The 13,532-nt window shown below is 36.3% G+C and overlaps 1 protein-coding gene across 1 annotated transcript in view; it reads right to left on the reverse strand.

Moving 5' to 3' along the window:
* LOC107105087 (up-regulator of cell proliferation-like) overlaps positions 1-7,156 on the reverse strand; it is a 14,333-nt gene extending 7,177 nt beyond the window's left edge. Inside the window, exons 1-4 of the mRNA XM_015405205.1 lie at positions 6,997-7,156; positions 5,845-6,059; positions 3,025-5,772; positions 1,673-1,736 (exon numbers count right to left, since the gene is read on the reverse strand). Of these exons, the coding sequence (XP_015260691.1) occupies positions 1,673-1,736; positions 3,025-5,772; positions 5,845-6,059; positions 6,997-7,156 (3,187 nt within the window). The remainder of the gene's footprint in view (positions 1-1,672; positions 1,737-3,024; positions 5,773-5,844; positions 6,060-6,996) is intronic.
* Between the last annotated feature and the right edge of the window lie 6,376 nt (positions 7,157-13,532).

Consider the following 13,532-nt stretch of genomic DNA (forward strand, 5'->3'; position numbering starts at 1 on the left):
TGCCACATCTCCAGACAGGACACTGTTCAAAAAAAAGAGATTAAAAGGATGGATGATATAAAATAATTTAATTCCAATTATAATAATCAATAACATCCTTATTTAAACAAGTGCAATTTCACAACAATTGTGTCTCCCTCATGCATGGTACAGGTTGAAGAGAATTTGTCTTTTAGGAGGACTGCAATTACATGTGGACGCCCAAGTGGTCAAGGAAGACTCCATAAATAAAATTGCCTATGGTCATATTTATCTCATGGTTATAAGGCACAGCAATGCATGTGAAATTATAACTACTGAAATTGAATAGGCCAAACTCAAATTAATTTCAGAAAAAAAGCTGGATATCAAAACAGGACAAATAAAGTATAAACCAAGGATCTCAAGAAAGGTTAACACAAACCCTTTATTATTCTTACAGGGAGATGGTACAAAAGCAAAGAAAATAATGACATTTTCATTCCAACACAAAATTATATCTAGCGATGACTGGTGCCATGAACATTTTCTTATTTATATTAAACTTACCAATCAAAAGGAAATATTTAAATGAGCCTATTTTTTTGATTAATTTTTATAAACCCACCCAACAAAAACAAAGCAACTTGTAATAAAAAGCTAATCAAAAGTATACATAGAAATACATAATCTTTTCAATCACATCATTGAGACAATTTCAAACTCATATACATACCTTTATATATGAATAACAATCAGGTTGACTTAGCATTTATTAAAAGGTTTTGTATCTAAACAAACTCAGCAGAATGGCTGACTGTGCAGTAATTTCCCTTGCAGAATGACATTTAAAAAGTAAAGAGTTTATTAAAGTGAGATGATACTGTTTGTAAATAATTTATAATAAAACTTTGAATATCATCCAAACTTAAATTATCTACATAATCATTGTTTTCAAGTCTTATGCTTTGGCAGTGAAACTATGATATCCCCCCCCCCCCCCCTTCTGGTTTGCATCCAATGTAGGAGCACATTTCTATTGATACTTTTCTAACAAGAAGGTAATTATTTGATTCCAAGATACTTTTCAAAAAAAGTTAAAAGTTAGTGAATCATAACATGCTAAAGAACAAAATTCTGATAAAAATAAAGATATAGCAAATGAGGTATTAACATTTTAACATTTACCTTTGTCCAACAATGCTAATTTGTAGTTTTTCTTTCCACATTTTTCATTTGTATGCATATTATATGTGCATTCTGAGCTGGTGTTTCAGCAAAATTTCTTTAAGAGTACATCTAATAATAAAGACTCTTGAAGAAAGAAATGGAAAAACATAAACTACCTACATTACATGCAAGAACTAGTGACAGTCTTTCGACTAGCCATGAATTATGATTTCATTTGATATTAAATGACTTTTTGAGACTTGCTTTTGCCTTTTCTACCGTGATAGTATTCCAACCACCAGGAATGTCAGCAGGCTCCGCAATATATGCTTGTGCAAATTCCTTGTTGTATTGGTTCATTACATATTTCCAATAATCTGATGCTTCTAGACTCACATCTGGTTGAATTTTCCAGTTTGGGAAAAAGTTTTTATATTCTTTGTAGGGATGGTAGCTGTTGTTTGTGGCACTGCAGCAAAACCTATTATCACTGTTAACAAGAGAAGAGCAGATGTCAGTTGTAAGTTTTTGTGAATTTTCCCACCTATATCGACCCAAACCGTTTGGTCGATGCAGGGAAGCAAAGTGTTCATGGTGAGCTTCTCCTCCTGCATCACAGGATATTTTACAGAATGGACACTGTTCACCACAACCAATAACTCTCTTGAATAGGACATTTTGTGGTTTTATATGGAGATGTGTGAGCTTTGTTTCAAAGATTATGCTTTTAAAATCCTCTTTGAGAGCTTCGTTCATTTCCTTCACACAAACTTTGAGCGAGTTTGCAAACTGTTTCTGATCAGCTTTGTTTAAAACTCTGAAGCCATCAAGAGCATCCTTGCAAATGACCAGCTTATCATCAAGTTCTTCGCAGATATTTTCTGCAAACATCTTCAGAGTGTCAGGATTTTTCTTTTCTGCCTTTTCAATGGCAACATTTATGTTGCTAATGCAGGAATCAAGATGTTTGTTCTCAAATTCACATACTGTAAACTCAGCGGAGAAACTCTTCATAATTTTTTCCAATATCCATGATTTCACATAATCCTCATATGAGCATATATAGGTCTTAAAGCTGTCGAAGTCCCTTTTTGAAATCAGATCCAGTAAAATTGAATACTGGAAGGACATCCGTGTGCTAAACTCTTCTTTTTGTAACATTTTATCAACAATATCAAGACCAAGGGAACGATAGACAAAGTTCTCCACAGCAGGTTTCAGACATTGGTTTGTGAATTCCTCAGCTTTCTTCTGGCACTGATCTCTCTCATGAAACACATCTTTGAAATCTGCACAAAAATTCTCTTTGTTTTTCTGCAGACATCTGTAGGGATCATTTTCTTGTATAAAATCATTATGCATTTCCTGAAACTTCCTGGCCGCAAATCCACAGATGTGCTGTTTCAGAGAAACCTCAAACTGAATATCATGCTCATCACTATTGTTCAACCTCTCATCAATAATGTGAAGGATCTCCTGAATGTAAGTATCATGGTAATTTGTTTTTTTCTTGATTTTGTCACTAACACAGTCATTGCAAGCAGATATGAGGCTATCTCCAATTTCCTGTCTTATCTTCTCGATATTTTTATTAAACACATATTTATCAATTTTGTTTTTCAGATTCTTAAAAAATCCTTCATGTTTGTATTTAAAGGGAACCAATCCACAATTTTGGAGGCTTTTCTCACTGAGCAGTTCACATGCATGGCTTCCCTTGCGTGAAAGATTGGTTTGCAACTGAAGGGAAATACTGGCATAGATATTTGATGTTTGCTGTTTACAAAAAGACAAGGTGCTCAGTGTTTTGGTCCACATATCATCAAAACGTTCATTAAGCTCCCTATCTGTCATTTTAGTTTTGCTCTTACGACATTCATTAATTAAAGCACAAACTGCTGTCTCGATTTTGTCTGTATAATTGGTCTTGATTTTGTCAAGTTCTTGCTTTCCCTGTTTGATCTCAGCTGCTGCTGTTAGCTGGTTAGACACTGATCTTTCAGTTTGTCCTCTAAGACTCTTTATGCTATTTGAGAAGTCCTCTCTGTATGCTTCAACCAGGTAAACATGACCTTCTGGCTGGTCAAAGTATGTCTTCAGGTTGTCCAGCAGTTTTGACTCTAAAGTAGACAGCTTTGTATTGGCTTCACTATTTAATAGAGTGATTAAATCCTTTAGGTCTGTCATTTCAGAATTTGAAGCAATGTTACCAAAATTAGAAATTCTAGTTTCTGCTTTGGAAACCCAGGTGTACATTTCTTTTTTGAACTCCCACTCCCATTTGTTGTACTCTGTGCAGAGACTCATGTATGCATCAGCTACCAGACTGTTTCTGAAGCTGAAGATGAAGTTTTCATGTTTTACTGCGTTCCAAAGGCTGGTTATCCACTCTCTGAACTCCAAGATGTTATTAGAAGTTGACCCACACTTCTCCAGCTGTTGGATGATGTTTTTCTTGAGCTCATAGACAGCCTCACTGTATCCTACATTAACTGGTGCCATTGGTGGGTTTCCATTCCAGAGTCCTGGAATGTACCAGTTCCCAGTGTCTGGATTATACTCCATAACATCAGTGAAGCTCTTGTTCTCCTCTTTCTTTTCCATTTTAGCTGCTGCCTGGGTCATCTCATTCAGCTGTTCTAGGAGCAGCTTCCTGTCTCGTAGGTTCTTCTCATGAGCTGAAACATCAGAAACGTTCTGGTGAACAAACTGACATTTAGGCTTTCTGCTTCCTTTGACTTCCTTCATCCTGAGGAAAGCATGCACCACTATCTGCAGGATGTCTTTCATTTCTGTTGAATTCTCCATTGCAATATTGATAATAGTGATATCACTCAGGCCAACAACAAGTGTTGCCAGCTCATTGTCATGTTCATAGCTGTTTTCCAGTTGAGCAAGTTCAGGAGACTTTAAGCCTTCAGTGTCGATGATCACCATAAAGTCACATTTTAGAACTTTTTTGAAGTCTTCATTGACTTTGATGAATAACATGAAGGCACCTCTAGTGCATCGACCACTGCTGACTGCAAACTGCACTCCAAACATGGTGTTCAGGAGGGTGGATTTTCCTGTGCTCTGAACTCCAAGAACTGTGACGACCACTATCTTGTTCTTTGGAGACACCAAGTCATTGAGCTGAGAGAGAACATCAGTCACCCATCTGAGAGGTATGTTGGAAGCATCTCCATCTACAAGCTCAAGAGGAAATCCATCCAGCAACAACTGAGCACAGAGTTTGGGCAGATGTTGCAGTTGTTGGCGTGATGGATCGGTTTCTGGAAGGTAAAGAGAAGCTTCGTAGATCTGACCCATTTCACGGAAGAAGTGTTCAACTCCCAGTGAGCTATTGGAAAGTTGTTGGTCAATTTCTTTGATTTCCTTTTTGTTCTCAGAGTCCTTGGATTTTTCCTTGTAAAGAGCCCTAAGATCAGAAAGTTTTACGCGAGACAAGTTGTCAAGATTCATTCTCATCCATTTCAGAAAATAACCCCTCTCTCTTTCTGGGCTGGATATTGCATTAATAAAGCATGTCATTACATTTGACATAGCATGGCGGTTCTGTTCCTCACGCTGCTTTTCCTTTTTAAGTTTAAGTTCGTCTTTATATTGCTCTATGTCCTTGGAACCAACTTTTCGAAGACGAAATAGTTCTTTTTCCAAGAAAGTCAGCTCCTTCCATATTTGTCCTTGCAAAGGAAACTGTTTCTCTTTGTATTTAAAGGTATCTTTAATCTCTGCAGTGATAGCATCTGCATTGGTCTTCCCACTCTTGCATTCTGGAGAATCTTCATCAACAAAAATCTTAAATTCACGTGCAATGTTAGCCATCTCCTCTACTGACATCACTGACTTTCGATTGGTAAGTACACCATTCACAGTTTTCCTCAAACGTTTGACAAAATCTGCATCATTTGTCAGTCTGGTTTTTATAACTATGTTATTTTTGGTCAGCTTCATTTTGTCTGCTATTGTCTTAAGAGCATCTGGGGTAAGGCTCTGGCTTTGTTGGTTTCCCACCAAGAAGATCTGAGCCATGTGTTTTTTGTTAGTCAGCAGTTTGCACTCAGCATTCAAATGATCAAAGAACACAAAAACTGCTGCAGATGTCTGACACAAAAAGGAGAATTGTGTTTCAAATGAAGCTATGTCACCACGCAGATTAGCTATAGCTACTGGCTCATTGAAGATGTCCATGTTTTGGTTTCCACAGGGAAGGTACCATGTAATTTCAGTCAGTCCACTGGATATTAGTTTTGGACTGTCGCCACACTCCATGTTGCGGTGAACAAAGGTGTCATGGTATTGCTGAGAATTTGTAAGAAGTTTATTGAGAATCTCTGATTTGGACAAGGAACACTCACCCAGTCTCACAAATGATACTAGTGGGAATCTAGAAGTAGCTATTCTTTCTTCTATAAAGCCCTTTGATTCCAAAAGATCTGGAGGTCTGTACTTTTTCACAATTTCTCGCATAGCCCACAGCATAAGAGTGCACTGTTTTGTATCACAGTTGGGAAGAAGGAAGGGAACCGACATCTGACACATGGACATTTTTAGTTCTAGTTCTTGTTGAACAAAGCCATCTGAACACAGAAAGAGAGCAGTGATTATATCAAGAGGATTAAATACCTTAGCAATATTTGCCTCTTTAAACAGATCCTCAAAGCTGCAATCTCCAGTCTCAGTCGCATTATCATAGCTTGATTCTAATGAAACATCAGTTGAGTCACATAAGGTACTGTTTACATTCCTAGCAGTAACATTGACCATCATTAATTTTTTAAGAAAATACAATGGAACATTTGTTTTACACTTAACAGGGTCATCAGTAACTGTCTTCTCATTGATCTCAAGTATTTTCTTTAATGATAGCTTCTCTTTGTAGTTGTGTTCCAACCCCAATTTCTCCAAAAGACTCTCAAGGTCAGTTCCTGTGGATAATAAAGATACAGGTTTTAAATGGGCTTTTCAAAAATATATATTTATATGTATTTTTATTAACAACTTTCCATTTATTTTTTATTTCAGGCTTATCCAAAGGGTGCTGGGGCCTATCTCCAGAGTTCTATGGGCGAGAGGTGGGGGAACACCCTTGACAAACAACCACTCACGCACACACTCACACCTAATGATAATTTAGGGAAACCAACTAACTTAACTAATGATGTTGGAGTACCCGGAGAGAACCCAGGCAGAACATGCAAACTCCATGCAGAAAGACAAGGTGGCAAGCTACATTGCAGCCAGAGCTGCCTTGGGCCTCAGTCACAGAAGAGAGGCTGCCATACAGTGGGACCACTGGGCCCTCTGACCACTATCATTAGGCAATGCGATTGAAGTGTCTTTCTCAAGAACACAACAACACTGAAAGCCAGGGCCGGGGCGAGAACCAAAATCTGCATCCAGCATCTGACGTCACTGCCCCCACACTAACGTAGCATGTCAGATTGATATGCGTAGTTTAATTTTAATACTACTCAGATTCATCTGGAAAGGCTCCAGTTGAAAAGGTTTTCAAAAGGGTGGGACTTTCAGTGCAGTTCTTCAAGGTGAACGAGTCCATGACCAAGTGACACCTGCCTCCCATATCAATCACAGCAGCAATGGCAGTTGTAACGTAGTTTTTTTTTCACTACTAGCAAAGTTAATTGATAAATCAAATTCTTCAAAATCCAGTCAAGATGGATGCACAAACATCTTCCCATCCACAAATGCACCTATGGCATCTTTTGATTATTTTTTTCAAAAAGAAAGACTGTTTCGGCTAAAACTGGCGCAGCCATGTTTGTTTTATGTTTTATGTTTAGTGCAAAATACGCATTTGTTTTTGCCGTAATCTCAGTTAAAGAAGGGACACATAGTGCTTACTTTGGCAATATTCTTCCTTAAGATTTAGCTTTCCTTGGTTATTGCTGATTTCTGTTGCTTTGTTGGTGTCCATTGTATCTTGTAAAGTTTCTTCTTCCCTGCAGTTGATCACCATGTAGGTCTCCAGCACCCCAACAGAAGTCTTCAGAGGCTGAGACATTACCTCATGGCTGATCTTATACCCAGTTGTTTTCCAATGACAACAAAGAGCTGAAAAGGTCAAAAAGACATTAATGACAACTTTAATATCACCGTAAGACACTTCCAAACAGCAGCTCTTTTTAGAGCTGTAAATTGTTTAGATTTAACTTTACCATCTGTACCGGTGTCATGACACTCAGCCTCGCAGTCAGGATGTGCTGTCTGCAGAGGACCCTTTTCTTCTTCACAGTAAAACTCTCCAAATTCATAGTGTTTAATATTGCTTTCCTAAAGAAAAACATAAGATAATTTGTATTTCTTTCACCAATATGTGCAGTATTTTTGATCATTCTCTTTTCTTAGAAATTTGCAGTTTACCTCCATTGTGACAGCAGATATCCTAATGTCAGACCTTCCTTCAGTATTTAGGTAGCGTCTCTCTGAAAGGAGATTAAGCAAATGATTAAACTTTTGTTTGCATCTCCAACATCCTCTCTTAGATTTTTTCTTTTTGTATAGATTGGTCTATACAACCCACAAAGCCTCAAATTCTATCACCAAACAAAACTTAAAGAAGTGAGTTAAAAAATTGATATTGTCCTTCTGTCATTGACAACTTTTGTTTGACTGAAAACCAATTCTCTCAGGTCGGAGTAAAGAATGTGTAAGAAAAGATTATCTGGTTCATTCAACTGAGGAAACTAGGCTTTCACAACAAATGAGTGCAAAACAATAGATGCAATAGTGATGTTAATGATGTAATAGTTTTCCATGAACAAAGGTCAGTGCTGTATTAAACTTTGTATGTCTTTGCTTGGGCCAGCACTTAACACTTCATATGCTCAAGCCTCCCTTTTCGAATAACAGGAGGTACAATGTTTTGCCTTGGAAGATCTGTATCAACTTCATGTCAAGATGAATGTGCGCCCAGTAACAGAAAAAAGCTGGTGTCTCTAACTGCCTAGCATGATAGTATGAACACTTTTGGCCATTTTTAGTGGTTGCATAATTAGGAGTGCATAATTGGTTGAAAACCATCCCGTTTAAAAAAATGAATTTGTGTATCGAGGCACGTCAGGAGAGTCTCGAAAATCCACACAAAAATGCAGTGAAGTTTAAAGACCACTGGTACTTTGTAATTTAATTTATAACTGTTTATGGACCATAAGTACTTTGGCGAATCATGTGTGAATCTTATGTGTGTCTGTGAAAATTTAGACTGATTTAGCTCCACAACTAACAGAGTTTTAAAATTAAACTTGTTCTGAGTTTATATAATTCTCTCAGATTCTGAGTTAAATAACTATTGAAATTTGTAAATATTTTAAGTCTTTAATGATGTAAAATATACGATACCCTTGGAATTGCTCCATGACACTACATAAGTGCACTTTGACTCAAAATTGCATTCTTCCTCTTTCACTGTAAATGTTGATTTTTAACATACATCAGATTATTTTAGGACACATTAAATTAATAAATACAATATTTTTACAATCAAAGCATATAGTCAGCATCACCAGCAAGGCAGGTGAAATGTTTAGTGTATACTGAAATAGCTTAAGTTGGGTCTTGAACCAGCAATCCATTTGTTAGTTTTGTATATGTTAGAACAAATGTATATAAAGTAATCTCATATTTACTAATTTCTAATACCTTTAATATGTTTATACTGAATGTTATTTGTTTTACAAGGTTGCAGTGCTTGTACAAATTTCCGAGTTCAGTTGTTTGCAGATGGGGAAGCAAGGTGGTAAGACTGCAGCTGTTGCCTCACCCAAGAGAAGTGTGCTGTGTTTTGATAAATGTAGAGAACGGTGACTCAAAACCACAAGTATTCTACTGGGGTAGGGTCAGCTGTGCCTGGAACAAGAAGATAGTAGCATGCTTTTGACCCCAAGATAACCATTTTAAACTGGTTATGCTTGTGTCACATAGATAACATTGCTGCTATTTCTTCCCACCCTTTAGAGCTACATGTGAGAGGGCTCGGCAGGGTGTGCTTTGGAGAGGTAGGATATTGTAACTGAACACATTTCTCTCTGTTCTCCTCACAAGTAAAAATAAACTAATGGTCTTATCTTTCTTTCCTGTGTGATCTTATGAATGTTTTACATGCTTGAAACTGACAGTATAAATTATTGTTCCTGGTAAAAAGTCCTTACCAACCAAGCAATATATTTAGACACAGTCTACATGGTAATAATATTTTATGTTTTCATGGACCCGTTGGTATTTTGTTTTACACATAACCAAAGTCCTTTTTGTCCACATTACGATATTTTATTGGTAGTCCATCCAATTTTAAACTAGCATTAGTGAAAAAGGGATAGGTACACCTTCACACCAGAGTGCACATCCAAACAAGAGGTTTTGATCCAGTCTGTCTTGAGTGAATGGTCAAAGGTATTTATGTTGCTAGATGACAACAATTGCAGAGCTTTTCAACACTATAAGTGTTATAAAAACTCCAAAGCAACACCCATGCAATTGAAATGATTAACACTGAAAAACACTACAGATTTAGCGTTGTATTCTCCAAATTTCTCGTTAGATCTTTACTAAATTCAGCGTTATTGATCCTAAACTATTCCAAAACAAAAATGTAGGCCAATATTTGGTGACTGTGGGCTACTTCCCTTCACAGCCCCCCTTCTACAGTATTAAAACATCTAGCTCTGAGCCATGTTTTGATTAAGGATAATGAAATTCATTACACATACTTTATGTCCTAGTTACGACCTACATAAAGACACTATTGTGTTACTTTTATTCATATTGTGTCTGATTAAACTCCCCCAAGAGCTTTTGAGTGCACTTCATATTGACCCGGCTTTATTCTTAGCCCTGGAGAACAAATCGCTTTTAAAGATGGTGTGAAACATTTTATTGAAAGTGTTCTCCTCTCCTTAATTGTTGTCAATACTAGAGTCTTGAGATATTCATATACTAATGATAAAAAATAAAGCATGATTGAATGATTTCACTTGTGTTTTTTATACCAACTTGAAAGTGTGACATCACTCCTAGACATTGGCTAGCCAAAATGGCGGATGTACACACTAAAATGGATAGCAATAATGGATTAAGCTTTTAAACCCGGCAGACGCCAACACGGCTCAGCTGACATGTGCGCACGTTGACATATTATAGATACTACTGTAGCCTTGTCAGCTACTTATTGTCCATAATAACAATAATGATATGTATTACCCAAACAGTTTTAGACCAACAGTATGCACTTAAGACCCCACATTGACATAAATTACTCAAAATATTATTCAACAGTAATGTAACAGGGTTATCCTGGACTTTTCGTTCCCATAACACTAAAGCAGTGGTCACTCCGGTTCCACTGTCTTCAGTGCATAGAGAACTTCTTCTACGAAGGGTTAACAGATGCCCGTCTGTAGAGAACTTTTTTCACTTCTGCCCTTGTGCCCAAAAACTCGAAACAATATCCCACATTTGACTAACTCCCGGTGCAGCTACAAAGCAAAGCTATTTCTTTTTCCTATTCAGTGTAGTCGCTTTGTTACTCACTCTTTCAGTCCATTTCTTTGATTCTGCAGTTTTCTCCTAGAGCACATGCTTCCTTTTTTAAGGAGTTTTGCATCTATCAATGGAGTCTTGTTCGATTTCACTGTAAACTTCTTTAATGGTGCACATTTATGCACTGCATAAAGAGAAAACTTACTAAAAAGTGTGACCCCGAAATCCCTCCTCCCATCTTGCTGGGCTCCGACTTCCTCGTAGTTTGAGGAGAGCAATTAAATTCAAAAAAGCAAAACATGCGGAAATGAACCAGGGTTTCTGTGGTCATTTGACATTTGAATGTCCCCTCCATGCCCAAAGTTGGTGGGGACATGTCCACACCAGTCCTTCTGAAAGTTACGCCACTGTTTAGCTTACAGAATGACCCACTTAGAGCACGAATTATATTACATAATATATCATTGCGATTGTAAAATACATAAAGATTTTGCATTTAAGATTAAAAAAAAATGTTTTTGTCTGTCAGTATTCTGCACCTAGAACACCTCAAGAGGAAACGTTTTAGTTTCACCTGGTTTAATGTCATAAAAGATCTTCTTTAGGGATCCTTTGGCTATCCGATTATTAATCAAAAAAATAATCAACAAATTAATCGATTTGCAAAATAATCATTAGTTGCAGCCCTAATTTTATGGTAACATTCCAAACAAATGTCCAATACATCTGAAGTGGAGATAACAGCCAAACATGTTAATCAGGCAAACTATAGTAAAATTCATGTGGCATCATTTGTGAGCTCCAACAGAGATCACAGGATCCAATGACTTAACAAAATTAAACTCTCACCTGAATCCACTTCTCTGTCTATCTGTGCTGCAACAGCATCACTCATTGCTTGAGTTCCCTAAATTTTACCATATGAAATACACATTGATACTTATTTTGTATATAAATAATTTGTGATTAAAATCATTTAGACATCACCTGAACCAATTCAAAATACTCTTTCTTGCTTCTTTACAGAAGGACAATCAGCAAGGTATAGATGATATTTAGCTTTTTTTAATTCGGACTAGTTTCGTACCCTAATATTATTGTAGTAACAGCGGTATTCTAGCGTCAATTTTCTTTTTATTATGCGCCCCCAAGTGTGCACAAACACGGACTAGAAAACAAACAATCAGAAAGAGAGAAGGCAGAAGACACTTTTTTCACCACAGCAACTTCATTATGGTCTGTGAACCCATCAGGGGCAGAGATCTCTGTATAGCACACAACACTGTTGTTGATGTAAATATGGTCAATGCATGTTGAGGATATGGGCCCTGAATTGTCACAGAAAATTTGAGTGGATTGCATAACAACTTGTTTTAAATAACAAGGAAGTACAGTATCTTTTAATCTTTTCTTCAGCCCACATGTTTTAGACAGCCAATCAATACTCAAAATCGCATAATGTATACATTTCATTTCCTAACTCTGATATCTTTGTGAGCAGAGAACAAAGCTTATCTACATACTGTGCGTTTGAAGCTTGTGGCCTGTAATTGCAGCCTACAATTATTGGTCTAATGTAGGAAACATGAACCCCCAGACATATGAATTCAAGTTTAGGATCCCTTAAACGAGCTCCAACCTTTGCTGGTGTGCTTTGAATGTAAATAGCCAATCAACCCCTATACAAATTTCTATCACATTCAAAAATATTATAATCCGCAATTTCTACAGATTTATCAGTGGTCCAACCGTGTCTCTGACACATTTGCAGTGGCATTAGCTATCTTATATCTAATATAAATGTAATTTATACAGGACTCCTGATATCTGTAAAGGCCAGAGCAATATATCCCCAAATAAAAGCAAGGCTAGTAACAGTATTTTAGATGGCCTTCCTTCCTCAACCGAGATTCGAACCCAGGTTTACCACATAACAGTCAAAGTCTTTAAATACTAATAAAAAAAATAACTTCAAATAAAGCTGGCAACCTAACTTTTACAAAATGTGATAAAATAAATTACACAGGCTATTTATATCAAATAATGCTGCATTTATATAGTTAGAAGTTAACTGTCAATCATGCAGATAATCATATTTAAATAAATGCTTGAGGTCATCCTGAGTTGACCAATTAAATATTCACATTTATTTTCCCTGCAATGTAATTTATCTAGTCTAAAAAATAAATCCACATTTAATTAAATTTCACTCATCTAAACTTCGCTGCAGATGAAGATCATTTTTAGAAAGTATTTAATGCTGTTGATTTTATTCTTTCCTAAGGATTTGTTTCAGAAGCATTTTTTTAAATTATGAAATACATCACTAATAGTCTAAATATGCTTTTTTTTCTAAAACTCTGATGCAGCCATAGAAAATCCTATAAGTAGAAGAACTAATATTCAAGTAATTAAAGGAGCAACAGAAACTTACCCTTTTAAGAAGGCTTCTCCTCGTAACACATATGCTAAAATTTTTACTTATGGTGGAAAAATTTGATGTCAGAGGAAAACTCCAGTTATTGATGTTGCGATGTTGTAGTGCAGCAGTGGTGTTTTATGGGCTGCTGACTTCTTTTATAATATAACAACTGGTTTTACTTTCTGTTTCTCTTCTTTCTTGGCGATTACAAGAAACCACACCTGTTTATAGTAAATGTACTGCATGGAGGACCAACTCCGCCATATTTAAAAATAAATACTGAAATAAATAAATACTCAATAAATATATAAGCATACAATTAATTGCCACCAAAAATACAATAAACAAATAAATGTAAGTAGAAATTAAATCATACAGTGAGACATAAATGTATATAACTCTTTTAATTAGCTTCTTTATTTATTTGCCTTTGTAATATTTACCTTATTTATTTTTTTGTCCTTTATATTTTTTTAAATTT

The sequence above is a fragment of the Cyprinodon variegatus genome, unplaced genomic scaffold, assembly GCF_000732505.1.
Source record: "Cyprinodon variegatus isolate N-32 unplaced genomic scaffold, C_variegatus-1.0 Scaffold2054, whole genome shotgun sequence".
NCBI lineage: Eukaryota > Metazoa > Chordata > Actinopteri > Cyprinodontiformes > Cyprinodontidae > Cyprinodon > Cyprinodon variegatus.